At 38.8% G+C, this 16110-nt stretch overlaps 1 protein-coding gene across 1 annotated transcript in view; it reads left to right on the top strand.

Annotated features, from left to right (window-relative positions):
* The window catches only part of LOC118413110 (complexin-2-like), a gene marked incomplete in the record, with an annotated part of 49981 nt that extends 35986 nt beyond the window's left edge, over window positions 1–13995 (top strand). Inside the window, 3 exon segments of the mRNA XM_035816281.1 lie at window positions 4044–4228; window positions 5678–5813; window positions 9092–13995. Of these exon segments, the coding sequence (XP_035672174.1) occupies window positions 4044–4228; window positions 5678–5813; window positions 9092–9165 (395 nt within the window).
* Window positions 13996–16110: the final 2115 nt, after the last annotated feature.

Raw genomic sequence — 16110 nt, 5'->3', positions numbered from 1 at the left:
CTTTATCCCCCGGCATAACCTATTGTCACTGTTTTTAAAAAACAGCCTATCTATGGACATCAAATGCAACAAGAGTGTCATTTTGAATTTCAATATTTTCAAAATGTTGCAAGTTATTTGCAAGATATTGCAACTTCTTTAGATAATAATCCTAAATACATTGTTTTTGAATATAACGGATATAGGTCACCTGACAGATAAAGGTGAACTAGCGTTAATAGCATCTTCATATAGAAATATTTTATATTTTCCCTATGAATGCATCTGGTACCAACAGATAGCATTGAGCTGCAGCATTGCTTACTGATTTTGTAAGAAAGCCACATTGGAAATTATCATAACATTGACAAAATGTCAAGTATTAAAGTTTAAATCTAAAGAATGGTGTCTAATATGGAAATATCAGCTGCCAAATGAACATCAGGAATAAAAGGGATCAAACCTTATCCTCACAGGTATATATGACTAATGTAAGTTTGACTGTTCAATGCACTAACACAGTAAATAACTTAGAGTATTTCACTTAATAGACTGTTACAGTGCATGATATATTGCCTTTTACCTATAAATCTAAGACTTGCATATCCATTTGTGGATGATTGTGACCATTCTTCTTTATACAAATTGGCTTTTAGTGTCCTGGGTGTATTCTAGTACATGTACAAGCAAAGCCCTCTTAAATGAAAGCCTTCTTAAATCAAGCTTTTCTGAGAGGTCAAAAACTCTAAATGCTCAGCATGGTAGATAGTGTGCAATCTACCCTGAAATGCTTATGGGTAATGGGTTCTTCTGCATTCTGGAAAAGAAAAGAATAAAGGAACTAATAACATTCAGAGGCCATTGTCAGGATTAGAGAACCCCACTCCGATCCTAGAACTTCAAAGTCACGAGAAAATTCGTGGAATTGTGGTGAGCAGGCGTAGGGCAGTTTTAGCAAAGTACCAGTCTTGCAGTCTTCAAAGCACTTAAGTATCATGACCACACAACCAAAAAGGACTGCCTTCCTGCAGATGCTGTTGTAAAACTTTTAAGAAACTCCACCATAATACAGAGCTTGGACTCATGTTTCTATGAACTCTCAACCTGCAAAGTAATCTATCTCAGACCACAGCAGAAACTCAGCATTGTCAAGGTCCCATAAGAATGGCTTGAACACCTGTGTATCTTAAATGTGCACCCTGGGGATTTCTATAGATTTACCATTTCCTTTAATGTGGCCATCTTAGGTCTCTTAGGGTAACTTGTAGAAGTATGAAAGTTAATGCTAGCTTTGCTGCAGCTGCAATGGAGCAATTTTCACCTCATGCCGAACTCAGCATAACCAAACTTGTGCCGCAGCTAAAATGGCCTCTGAGATTAAAGGTCGTTTTAAAATCTTTGAGGGCAACAGTCTGCACTTAACAAAATATTGCCGTCTACCAGGGTGAGGTCCATGTTGGTTATTGAAGGGAAGTGGTTAGAGGTGTGCACATATTGCTTTTGAACTTAAAGGTTACGCTCATTTATCAGACTTCAGTCCATTTAAGAATTCTACGTGAGCAAGCAGTTCATGTGGAAATAGCTCAAGCTGCACGACTATGATTGTATTCACACCATATTCATATTTTGTTTGACAGGTTTTGTAGTCAATTAATTGTATATTTGTTATAACTTCATGCACGTTGATTCAAAATGGATTATTCTATAATATCTGAATAATACCAGTTATTCTCTGGGCTGCCTATTGATCTATATTAAAAACGTTTCCCCTATAGAAATTCCAACATGGGCATTGCACATTTTATTGGGAAAAGATGACAATGTACCCTGTTAGATGCACTGCTAATATGCACAGGGGGTATGCAATTTTATTCTTCTTGCCTGTATTTAGAATCTGTCAATAAGATGTATAGAACAACCATAAATGCCATGCGTTACACCAAACCATTACATATACTTGAAAGTGGCTATCGCACAGGCCATGCTACTACCAGAGCATGGTCATCAACCAAGCATGGAATCGGTAAAAGAGCAGCACATAGCAGCGTAACGGTTGGAAAGGCACGGAAAATCTGCCTTAAAAGCATTTCTGGCACCGCTTTATCCCCCAAGTTTATCCCCCAATCAGCTGGGTGCCTCATGCAGCAAAGGAATAAACTGTAGATCACACCATCTCAAGTTAAAGACGTCCTAGATAGAGGAACATTTCCTTTAAAGGGTTCATACGGTCACAGGTGTGGAAGGAATAACATTGGATGGAGGTGCACTGATGGGGGCAGTCAAAGCACAATTTGAGCCCTGGGACATAAAGAGGAGCTTGGGTTCTTTTCCTGCCCATCAGAAAAGTACAGAATGGCAAAGCATTTGTGTAATCATTATTTTTTTTCCAAGAAATGGAAGCATTTGGTAGATGGGAAGCTAGGTCATTTGCATCAGCACACTTACTAAGAAAATCAGATGCACTGATGGAGGCAGTCAAATTTGAAGGTTCACTGATGGAGGCAGTCAAAGCACAATTTGAGCCGCCTGGGGACATTAGGAGGAGCTTGGCTTGTTTGCCCAGTAGGGAAGGGCAAAGGATCTTTGTTGTTCCTTTTTCCAATAAATGAAAGTACTCAGGAAGCAAAAAAAAGTACTCGATGGGAAGCAAGGTCATTTGCATCAGGACAGTCGGATATACAGGACATTTCGTGCGTGCTGCGCAATTGTTGAATATGAATGCCTGTCATGGGGCTCAGAGCCAAATTTATTGTACATGAAAGTGCAGGATGTGATGGAATTGCTGTGACAATTTTACATGGCGTGTGAATGTAGAAAACCGTGGGAGGATGGTATCAGGCAACATATATGTGGGAACATGAAGATTGATACATGTGCCTGTCAGCCTGCAATGGCGCCCAGGAGAGACATTCATTTCGTGGCTTTCTAGACACAGTGCCTCCTGTCAATCATGAGACCAGACTTCCCGACACTAAACCATATAGTCATCCATCTTGCTCCATCGTGGTATTCTTATACACCAGTTACAGCACTTCAGACCACACTTTCTGACACTATACCATATGATGATCAATCTTGCTCAATGCATTGTGATATTCTCATATTCTCATAAATCTTACTGTATTGTGGTATGTGTGTGTTATTCCTGTAGAACTGACATCTAGTTTATCTTACCCTAAACAATTTCTGAGTTGGACAGCCAAGAGATATTGGTATGTCAGTGATATATCACTGTGACATGCTGTGTCACAATGACAGGTAAAGGGACAGGGTTTTGTGTGCACGAAGAATCTGTGCAAGATAATATGTAAGGTAGTTGATTCCCTAGGGATTAAAATTGTTTTTGCAGTTTTAAACTTTAAAACTTGAAGATGGAACAAAATTAAATTGTCATACTGTTGTATTCTATAGTCTATTAGAGTACAAAATCTTGTTCTGTCAATATTCAAGTGATTTTTAAATAATATTTTACACACAAACACTAGACAATCTGGTTGAGTACGAGTAAAGATTTAATCTTACATAACAGAAGAAAGTTGTTGAGTTTTACAGTGCACAACCTTATACTTAATGACTTTTCCATGTATTTCTGACAAGGTTAAGTGATTTTGAAATGTGACAGATCTTCAAATTAGGCTATTCCTAAGGGACCTAAAATCAGGAGTTGTTAAAACAAAAAATTTAAGCATTAGATAAAAAAATCATGTCATGTAGTCACTTGCCTTAGATGTCTTAAATGTGTGCAAATTTTTCACACACAAGGTTTTTACAGGCAAATTTATCAGGCACAGAAAACTAAGTCGTTGGGTAAAATAAACCATATTTTTTTGTTTTAGTATGCGAGATCTAGATTTCACCAGATGTCGTCCAAGCTTAGAATCATAACTTTAGAATTCTTAATTGTGGACTTTTATTATTTATTCATCACTAATATTACGGAACTGATATACTTTGAGCAACCCAACAGTTGTGTACAAAATAATCATGTCATTTTCACAAAATGTACATGATATTTCACCTCTTCAAATGACGGTATTTTTGGGACACCTTGTGTTTTCCTACAGAACTGCAGAATATAACAGGAGGAGGAAAAGATGAAGAAGGAGATGGAGAGAAGAAGGAACTGACTGAGGACGGACAGGACCCAGAGGTGGCCGAGGCCCTGAGGCAACAGGAGGAGGCCAGGAAGGAGAAACATCGTAAGATGGAGGAGGAGCGGGAGAAGGTCAGGTCAACAATCAGGGACAAGGTGAGACTTGATCATCTTCATATGCTCAAGGAATGATTTAAGCAGATATTCAAGCACAAGTTAGGTACAATATGGGATATGTCTATCTCCAAGCAGATGTGTAAACATATCACATCCTAGTGATGGGACCAATAAAAGATATTTCATTTTGATGATAATATCTCCTTGAAGATCATGAGATGTGTGATTGAGCATTCAGACTCATGTGTTACAGACAAAAAGATGATTTTAGTCTTTAAATTACTTTTATTTATTTCTCCTGCAATAGGATTCAACCAGTCAACAGACATTGATTGTAATGATTACATTTTTTCAAGCTAGTTGCTAGCATCATAAGCAGCTCGACAGTTTTCAGGGCTCGAAATACATTTTTCTGCATACCTGCACTGGTGCAGGTAATACTGAAAATTACCTGCACCAGACAAATTTTGCCTGCACCACTCTGAATTAATGAAGTATGGATCATACTTAAATAGTTCTGGAACCATTGTTATTTTTTCTTCTACTTTATAGGTGGTAACAGTCAATGCAGCTAATAACAATCCGCATACACCTACATCATATGACATTTATGTATAAAACCCAGTACATGGACCAGTGCAGGTTAGGTGCACGTAGACACCAGAAATACCTGCACAGCTCCAATTTTACCTGCACTAACCTGTATATGCAGGTGGTATTTCTAGCCCTGGTTTTGTTTCACTTTTCATTTTAGTCTTGAAGGGACACACTTAAAAATGAGTTAAAAGCATGGCTGACAAAATTCATGAGCATCAATGTCAAGGAAAAGCCTCAAGTTGGCTCCAACAATAAATTGTCCTTACTTCACCCACGCAACAGTACTATATATACTCACACAGACACGCATGCATGTACATGGTTATCTGATAATTGCTTCTTGCTAAGGGCTGAACCCATATTGTCTGTTAAAGTGACCTTCACTTGGCCTCTTCTATTTGTCTACTGTAGCCCAGGAAGGGTTACTGAGGTTCACTCTGGGCCCTTCTTGTCATAAAGGATGACTTTGTGGTCATTCAGGGCAGTCCCTTTAGCCAGCAAAATGAACCTCCAAAGAGACAATATTTTTTACAGCTAAGTGGAGGGCATTTCAAAGACTTTGATGGTGACCTAAGCCATTTGAGGATCAGTATAAAAGCACTGAGGGCCATAACATGTTTTGTGTATGTTAGGGATTTGAGTATTTTTGAAGCATTGACAGTTGACAAGATGTGATGGGGATTTCAAAGGTGGGCAACATTTTAAGAATTTTAACTATAATGGACTGAAGCAGAGTATATGTGCCACTCTAATATTGACCTCAGGAACTGTTGCTTTCAATGAAGCACAAGGTTCAGACACCATCTTAAACTGCTACCCTTTCAAACTCTGTGGACAATCTATGAAGAAGGTTGTGAGGGATGAAGTTCTTTTAATCATTTTCCATTTCAGTATGGACTGAAGAAGAAGGAAAAAGAACAACCTCAGGAGGATCAACAACAGGAGGTGGATGAAGATGGGGTCCGTAGTTTAACGAGGGAGAAGAAACCTCCCCCTGGGATCGGAGAAGAGGAGGAGGAGGAGGAAGGTTGGTCGTCTGTGCTCTGCTGTTGCTTCAATTTTTTGTGACAGCTGGAAAAAAAGACAAAGATATAGTCTACAACTTTAAGTGTTGAACAAAGTGTTCAGGTAAAAATGTTCTATCAAAAACTGCTACACATGCAGGCATTTGTAGTTTCTCATGGTGGGCTTACAGAGCAATGTGTCACTTACTATACAATGTATATAGCCAACTAGAGGTGTGGTAAAACACTGTTGGAACAGCTCCCAATACAAAGACTGGTAGAACACAATACAAGAAGCACTAGATTATAGTGGACTATCTTCTTTTGTAAGTTCCCTGTCCATTACACAGAGTCAAGAATCATTGTGCTAAGGATGTTGTACATTTGGCAAGGTGCAACAGATTTTGACATAAGGCATCATTCCAATGTGAACAGGATTTTTTTTCTCTCAAAAATCCTCACTAAACCTTTTGCAGAAGTTCGGAAATTCTAATAGCTAAAATTATCACTGTGTTAACGTTATAATTACGCAGGATAAGAAATATTCTGGTCATATTTCATGTATGAATAGAGAGGTGCACATGTTATTATTTAGAGGAAGACTAGCACCCAGTTTCAAATTTGGTATGGGGTTTTCCCTTCAATGGGCTGGATTGGTTTGAAATTGGCTTGAAGTCTCTACAGCTTTAAAGAACATTACATGCTGTGTTTCCCAAACAAGATCTCATTTAGATGGTTACCTTCCATTACTTTGGTGCATATAGCCAAAATTCTCTGGGGATGTATAGTCTACTTCTAGTCCAATAGCATCATGTGGCTAACAAAGGCATGTACGGCACTGAAGATAGCCTCCGGGGCTTGCTGGCTTCATTTCTGTTCCCATTGTAGGAAATCCTCCCACAGAAACCTGCCATGTTCCCTCCAGTCTGAGTCGGGATATTACACTAAAATCAAGTCTTTCCCACACAAGGCATCCAAATAGAGTTGCAGTAGCAGGAGAAAGTGCTCCTGGGGGAGCGGGGCCTAAACTTGTAGGATGAGATACGCAGAGTGAATCTAAAGCTGGTGCTGGATTATTGCCCGGGACAGAGAATTGATTGCACCTGTCACAAGGCCAATCACTCTCCCCTCTCTGCAGACAGCTTTGGCATTGGCAAGTGCATAGCAAATTGTACAGTTGTGGGCAAGATGGAAAGATGCAAATTATGGGACTTTCAAAGCAAGCAGTTTTTGGAAAGTGAACAACACGTGTCAGAAAGCTCAGAAGAGAGTTTCTTCGAACTGTATGATAGAAGAAAGTGCCAATTATACTCTCTAGTATTGTTTTGGAAAATAGAACCAGGCTGTCTGTACTGTTGGCAACATGATTGTGAAACACAGAATAAGTGAGTGTTATCTTTCAAATGGGAAACCCAAAGAACTAGTTGCCCCCCCCCCCTCGGTGGTGCCTAATGAAGATGGCGCCTACTAGTAACCTGCTGTCCAGACATAAGATGGATCGACTCATCAGCTCACTGTAGGAATACACATGTCGATAGAGGCATAAATTTCAAATAAAGCAGGCTGTGCTTTGAGGCACTTGAGATTGTCTGGAAAATATAGCATAATTATTTTGTAAGACAAGTGTTGATGTCAACTTATATTGGCCTTTGACATTCTTTTTTGCAAGAAGCTATGGCAAAACTTTGTGTTTGAATCAAACTGAATAATATCTACTAGCTGCAAAAGAGAAAATGATATTATGTAAAAACAACACCACAGTCTGATTGAAAATTTGATTGAGCAGTGGAAAAGTGTTGTATGAGGTGGGACATTCAATTTTGCTGTTCAGATACAGTGCTGTAGTAGAGGACTAAAAGGATAACAATAAATGACATTAGAACACATGAACTTCCAACACAAGAGGAAACAATAACCTCTTGTAATAACTTGACCTCAAATATGGAAATTTCTGGACTCAGACAAACATTGCCCAGAATATTCTCCTGTACATCATTTCTCTTTGTTCATGATTTCTGCAAATCTTCAAGACATAGGTTCTAACTATGCAAGAGTTTTTATGTGCAATATTTTTTGTTAGCAAACTTAAGGTAACCAGGTGTACATTTTGCAGTATGTGTTTCTGTTGACTTGATTTTGTTGAATTATCGTTTCTTTAGTCTTGTGGTATGAATAATCATCATTAAGAAAGCTTAAGAGAAGAATTATACAAATTTCTGCTATAAATGTAAGGAAATGTGTTTATCTTTTAAGTGTTATACATCAATTAGTTTTGTTTACCAAAAAAGGTCATTTTATGAAATTGAGAATCTGTCAGATTAAAACTTGCAACTATAAATTTGTGCCACCTGTTAGATTTGATGATGAAAACAAATGTAGATGATTACCATAATAGTACAATGTACAAGATTCAAGTTATTGTAGTGAATGTAGTTTCTCTATAATAATGTGTATTTATAGAACCAAAGTGTACAAAAGACAGAATTTGCTCATCCAAAACTAATTTTAAACATCTTTGTGTCTGATTGACCTACATTTATCCATATCTGTATATGATAATATTGATAATCCAAATAGATAATATTTACACATTACATATATAGATTTTCTTCCTTGTATTTCTGTTTCAATGTTTAGTGTTCTTCTGTGTCTTTGTTACCTCTGTGACCCTTTCAACAAATTGAATGTTTGATTTATGTATGTTTAAAGGGTCTTATTTCATCTACGTTTGAACATTGAGATCATAAATGCACTTGAAATGTTTGTAAGTTAGGATGATATTCATAGTCATAGGATGATATTCATAGTCTGGCTTTGAATGTATATATTGATATATTTTGATTTTGATCTTGTAGCAAAATTAGATAGCATACAGTGCTTTAGCACATTTCTTTACACCAGAACAATAAACATTGAGAATCTTCAGCTGCTGCAGTAGGTTTTACGTTTTGTTCATTCTTGAGTCCTTTGTGTTGTTTTTGTGAAATGAATGCACACTTTCAAACTTATTCTGCTCACCAGTAGCACATATCATCTCCCTTGTGCCATCCAGTTGTCTTTATTTGTTCCTCTCCCAAAGGTACAGTTTTGTTGCTTATTTTCTGTATCTTTTGTCTTTTAATTTCATTTGCCAGCGCAATTATGCTTACTTGTGACTTCTTTCTGCATGCTTTGTTAATCATTACAGATTGTCAGTGAGCTTTCTTACATTCGGTACAAGATATCTATATCCTTATATGCTTCTAGATTGTGATCATTTTCTTATGAATGTAGCCTAACCATTTTGTTTTTCCTCTTATAGGGCCTCTGGATGAACTGTGGAAAATGTTCTCCGAGAAGTTTCCAAGCATAGCAGAGAAGTTTAGTAATAAATAGTGGAAAGGTTGGAGAAAAATGGTCCACACATCCATGTATGTGTGTCATTGTCTTTCAAGATGGTTCTTTGGATCTTTTGTTTGGGTTCCTTGACATGGGCAGTCGCTGCTTATCTTGAGGGGGAGGAGGAGTCATCATCCATGATCGTAATGAAAAACAAGAAACCCTTGATAACATGATCATGACAACGGTTGGATCAACATACCCAATGAGTGGTGAACAAAAGTTCCATGGATACATTTTATGAGCTGCTGAAATGCTTGGAGACTCTGGAGTGAATATTATTAAAGATTCTTCACCATGCATGGAAACTGAAGCAAACCAAATGTACAGGGGGCTTGAGAGAAATGGGGGCCTGGTCTGCTAGCATGGTACTCTAACATGGTCTATATCTAGCAGTCCTATCTTAGATATTGATCACATAATTACTCTCTAGTAAATTCTGGAATCTGGAAGTACATTTCATCAACTTCTTCAAGATGAAAGTAACCAAAATACATTGATGTGATTTGAGGTTAGAAAAAACAGACATTTATCTCATGACCAGAAAAAGATGCAGTATCTGTCCGTGGTGCTGAATCATTAGTGCCCACTTATGTTGGACTGCAAACTCTCTTGGCTCAGAAAACCCATTAATTCGTATAATTTGCACCACTAAACAGGAGAAAAATTTCTCCAAATTTGGAAATCATGTGATCTTCAAATGAAGATGGATGTGGCATGATGAAGCATTTCCATATCATTGGTTCTTCAAGTGACGATCACAGTGTTTGGTCATCAGGACGGTCACAAACAATCTAGGGTGTAATTGAGTGATCAAAAACACAGAGCTGGTGGACCAGGTCTGCCTATTTGGCTTCATTTTCTCCAACCCAACTTTAGCTATGGGTGTCCAGTAGATGTAGTCAACATCTTAGTTTCCATGAATGTGACTAAGGATCCTATGTGTATAGAGAGTGTACCATTTCACCAGCCCACAAATTGATGTGTTGGAAATACCTGTAAGTTCGTCCATGTGCAGTGGGGAGGGGGGTCTCTACTGACACACCACAAACAAGATGGCGTCACCAGCTGCTGGATTCATGTCCTGCCTCCTGTCATATTCTGCAGAAACAAGGAAAGAAAAAGAAAACTTTAAGTAACACATAAAGAGGATGAAGAGGATGAAGAAGCGGCTGGGGCCCATGTACGTGTGTCACTTTTGACCCCTGCATCCTGGTAACAATTGTGTGGTCCTCGACAGTCAGGTCTGAAAATACTTGTATTTAGGATGTAGAACATTAGCAACAAGTCATAGTCACAACAAAACATTGATGTTATATTGTCTCTCATAGTCCAAGCATTGGAACAGTAAGTGTCAGGTGATGTCAATTATACTATTTAGTGATGCTCAATGTGTAGAAATCATCACAGTTCTGTATTCATGGTGTTCTGCATACTTGTATGTGGTTGTGCTCTTGTACATAACATTTCCTAGCATGTTATGTTGTCTACTGTGTGATCATGCATGTGCAAGTCTAACTCCATGGTGGAGTACCCTAAAATCTAAACAAAAACATTGTTGGGATGACCCAGATTTTTAGATCGATCAAAATCTTTGCAAACCTAATGCAAGCCACATGCAGCTCTCACACAAAGCAACATATCTTGGCGACAATGATGTTTGACAGTCTATGGCAACCACCCAGTTTATACCAAGAAAGAGATCATACAAATATCCCAATTCCTACCCCCCACCAACAACCATGAATTGGTCTGTTTGTCATGAGGTGTGGCACAATTTCAGCTTAAGATCCAATTGTTCCGATGCTGCTAGTAACAAAAATTTGTTTTAGTACCCTAACACTGTATTAAGGATTGTGTGTCTTAAGTGCATATCTTTATTCATTGTCCCCTGCTGCCATACTCCACACTCTTTTGGCATTCTCCTAATGCTGATTCCAGTTGAATATTACTTCCTTCAAAGACAAAACTCCCAAGGTACTTTGTACATGTCAGAGTTAATGCAAGTCTAATGCTATCCTGTAGACGGGCACAATCCTATGCTATTGCAATAAAAATGGCTGACTGAGGGCAAAATCCTCATTATCGCCAAACCCACTTTGAGAACAGTTTAACTATACTAGACTGGAGCTTTATTAGTGCTTCATTGCCTGTGGAGAAGTCCCAAGTTACGTGGGCTGCATATGTCTTGTGCTAAGTTAAGTGTGCTGTTAACGGTGAGCCAAACCTTACCATGATTCACACCCATTTAACAACTACTAAAAGACTTCGAGGCAGAGTCCCCATGGAATGGCTAATTTCAACACAGCACATCAGTTGGCTCGTTATCGCCCGTTGGAAATTCCTCATAATGTTACACATAAAACAGAAACTAATGTGCAGCCTGATGCATTCAGTACTCAAAGGCAGTTAAGAAAGTAACAGATTGGTGTGTTACAAAAAGTGCTTTCTTATTGCTGATGAAAGTTACTTCCCCACCCACGTCTCCTTTACTGTCATTTGATGATGGACAGTAAGATTAGGGCAGTAGTCAGTAAACTGTTGCCACCCACACCCTTACTCTTCTCAGAACATCAGTATTGCTTTGCACTTCTCATGTTTAGAGTCACACAATGCATGCCCCTGCTCTGTTTCAAAAAGGTGACATTTGACCTGGCTATCCAGCCTGGGCTGTCATGTACAGGAGGTCATGTTCTCTGCTGACCCAGGGTCCATCCTGCATCCATCATTCATAGTCAGCCTTGTTAAGTTGACTGTGAATCAATAATGGAGACCAGTCTGCATCCCAATGACTTCGTAACAATAGCCTCTCACCAAAAATTGTGTATCAACTGGAATCAGTACATCAATTAACTCTCTGTTACTTTCATTCCACTACATCTCTAGTCAGCATTTACAATTTCAGTGAAGAAATCCTCAGAGTCATCGTAAGACTCAGATGTTCATCTTAAGTCTCACCTATTTTTACCTGTCAGTGAAAATTGGTGAAGTTCTATGTTGAATGAGTATCAAATTGAACAGGCTGCATTGTGATAATTACGTTGTGTGTGCAAATGTGATTTTAGCATCTATGGCTCGTAACAATGCACCCAGTGACCGAATGGTGAAATAGGCAACTGCAGCATGTTTATCCATAGTGAGGCCATGCAGAATACATTCCTTGGTTCTTGTCTCTACCAATTGTGTACATCACCGCCGAGCAACCAACTTAACTGCTAGCACTGTACTGTCTTCAACTGACACCTGTAATGTTGACTGTGGGTTGTGATATTTTCCACATTCCATGTTTCAGCCAAGATGTTGAGCTAGGCTTTACAATGCTAGTTGTGGGACTGGAAGGTTTTGTACTTACTGAGAGTGTGCTTGTGTGCTTCATGATGTTTTTAGCATCGTCCTAAGAAGTGAGTAGTGCGTGTTATAGGTACATGTATGTGTGAAAGAATATATGGTCACCTGTAACACAGGGTATGGACATATATATGTGTGAGTATATGTATGTTTTCGTGTGTGTGTGTGTGTGTGTGTGTGTGTGTGTACAAATGTACATGTAACACCACTAACCCACCGCCCTCCATCGTATGGTAGAGCTGTTTCCATGGAGACTGTCAAATTCAACAGCCCTCGTGAACTCGGGGTATTCCAATCAGAATATGCAAGACAACTGGAGAAACAAGAAATTGATTTAGTGTGGCCTAAACTATGTACATAGGCTAGACTGATAATCACCTGACTATCTAACCTGGAAGAACTTTTCAGCTTTGCAGTAGGAATTAAGAGAGACTTAACGGTACCTGTAATTACTACACTGCAAGATCCCTATTTTTAAGGGCTTCTTTGTAGATTTGTTCACTTCATGTTGATGTCCTAGCTAGGTCCAGCGCCCAAGGAATCTGTGATGTCAGTTGTGATGTGAATGTTGTCGTTATGTAGTCAGTGTAACGTTAAGCTGGTGGTTCCTGTAGTGCTTAGGGTAACATTCCTGTAACACTTTGAGCTCATGTAAAAATCTAGGTGAATCTCCCTTATGGGGAGGGTGTGGAAAAAAAAGAGAGCTATAGAAATAGGAATCTTCTCTCAGGAGATATGCTGCACTCAAAATATCTGATGCAAAAAGTACACAACAAAACCTTTAAAACTTCACTCATTTGGAGGCCGTTGGTATAAGAAATACAGGTAGAGTCCACAAGGAATTCTGGTGTTCCCAATGTATTGAGAACTAATTTTCTGACTCAAATGTTATCTATTTAAGTGTTGCAACTTTTTACTGTCTTTGGAATCATTTTTGTAAAATTGATTATCGTCGACCATTGTTACTCATATCAGTTTGATCTTAACATTTTTGTCCTTGGTGGCATTCTGAGGATGGTTTATAGTGCTCTGTGTGGGTAGTTGTCCAACCTGGATGGCAGATTCTCAACAGAGTTTACTAAGAAAGAACATGCCATTTAGGCCAGCCAGTATTTTTTTACATCAACTAAAGAGCGTTACTTGTTTGTGAATCATTATGACTTTGCTTGTATCAAAGATACTGGCTATTTTAGTTTAATTCAATGTTATATTTTTTTGTACAAAATGCTATAGCAGAGGGCATAACCCGATGTGATGCAGCTTCTTTTATGTTGTACAAAACAGATTGGGGTGCTGTTGTTATTATTATGATATGTGACAGTTTAAGTCTTTGGTGGACAGGGATCAGGATTTGAATGGTCTAGCATATGGTGTACATAGTGTACTAGCAACATAGCACCCAATGAACAGAAATCACTGGCAGTGCAAGGGAATTGTATACAGCAAGCATAGAAAAAGACAAAAGCTACTAACACATAATTGTTTGTTGCGTCATTTTTTCTAATGGTGGTGTGTTATGTTGAGTGAATGAAGAATGATGGAGATTTGCTTTTATCTAAATGGTGTACTAATCACCCCTGAAAGGGGCCAAGTTTGTGTGTATGTAATATAGCCATACCCATTATTGTCAAATCTATTCAAATCATTTATGTGAAAAACGTGCGGAAAGAGCGGACAAAAGCTACACAAAACGTCAGCTAAAAGATACTTCCTATTGTGCGAGTTAGCAAAAACTTCTGAAATGCGCAGTCAACTCACATTATAAAATACATAATGCGTGACACTTCCACTAGTTCCAGGTATCTTTTATGGCCTCATGAGTTTATTCTGTTGTATTACTTGATAGAAACCTATTTCATGGCTCTGTATAAGTGCCAGTCATGAATAAAGATCATGCTTGTCTTTGTCCTTTATCGCTAATAAGAACTGGCTTTTGCATAATGCACCTTGACATGTGGACATGAGCCAAAGTGGATGATGATGGGTACTGCACAATATTGGCCACCGCTATATGGTAGGGGAGTTTTTGATTAGTTTTGACAGCTTACAGTACCCCTGTAGAATATTCAGTGAAACATCATGATAGGGCCCAGACTTACTGTCAGTTCTTTAATATGATTAAACAATAAAAGGCAACACAACTGCCTTAATGGATCAGAGTTGGACAGCAGAGGATTCCACATAATCCACTGAAGAAAAGCTAGAAAACGGTCTCTCAAATTGGGCAAGGGGCTCAGCTGCACTTCACGAAACCAGGAAAGTTAGGCCCTCCAGTGACGAATCTCTCTAAAGAAAAGCTGACTACACTCATCAGAGCCAACATTCTGAAGCCACCAAAACAATTTCACCTGGATAATGGGTGCCTCGCATTGCTACTATCACATCACCCGGAGGGCATCTTACACTTGGATTTGCAATTATAGTACCCATTTTACAAAGGCGTTTAGTTCTTGCACTTAGAAAGAGGACTGGACAGGGAAGAGTCCTGTTGGACTTTATGCAAGGTGCCATTCTGGTACCATTATGATACCATTTGGTAAATATCACACATACACACACATATTAACAGTTAGAAAATACTTGGTATGCTGCTAAATACTGAAGCTACATGTATTTAGCAGCAGACCAAGAATGATTCAAAACATGATCAGGGGCACGGCTGCCTCCATTTGGAATAACCATTAATTCAGCAGACAGACAGGCAGGGAAGTGCTCAGGCTTTACTTGTCTGTCTGCTTGAAACAAGCATGACAGTGGGTACCTAATCTGCAGTGACACAGATGAATTAGCAGCACTCTGTGCCCTAAAGCATGATGTAGGCTGTTCAAAGCTGGAAGTGGCACCTGCTGCAGATTAACATTCTCCAAAAAATGTCTTGCTTTCACTTTCATGAATGAGATACTAATAAGATTTGAACCACCTGGTGTTGCTGCCTGAAATTGCTTATAACCAGATGAAAATGCAATATCCAAAGCATTGATTAGTCTATTGGAAGTAATTTGCCTCAATTTTGGACAAAAGTTGTTTTTGTGTAATGGTTTTAGTTATTTCCATGTTTAGCCATTGGAATCTTGGCTGTCATGATGACTCAGAACAACTTTTGATTGAAAAGAGCCAGTCTGATGTTCATATGATTATTGTGTATGTCATATTGAGCCTTCATCAATGTTTGCCTCTCACCATCTAATCTTCTCACAACTGGTAAACATAGCCTCCATAGCAGGCTCTTTGGGGCCTTTTTGGGGCTCATAATACACTGCAAGAGGAGGCCGGCAATCAGAAAACGCCAGCAATCAGCGACCAAGTACAAATAGAAATGGCCAGAAAAAGTGCATTATGAGCCAAAAAAGGCCCCAAAGAGCCTGCTAGGGAGGCTATGGTAAACATGATATCTACCAGGAGACACTTTAAAATTTTCACTAAATTGCAGAAAATAGTATCCCGAGATGTGCTCATACATCTTTGCAAAGTAACCATCATTTATCATAAATGGCATATTAGAGGGCAAAATCCATCTCAGGCCTGGCAACCCCATGATTTAACCCCATTACACACTATTTTAAAACAATTTGATTATCACAATCAAGGCATGCC

The sequence above is a fragment of the Branchiostoma floridae genome, chromosome 4, assembly GCF_000003815.2.
Source record: "Branchiostoma floridae strain S238N-H82 chromosome 4, Bfl_VNyyK, whole genome shotgun sequence".
NCBI lineage: Eukaryota > Metazoa > Chordata > Leptocardii > Amphioxiformes > Branchiostomatidae > Branchiostoma > Branchiostoma floridae.
This window is presented reverse-complemented; position numbering and strand designations above follow the sequence as displayed.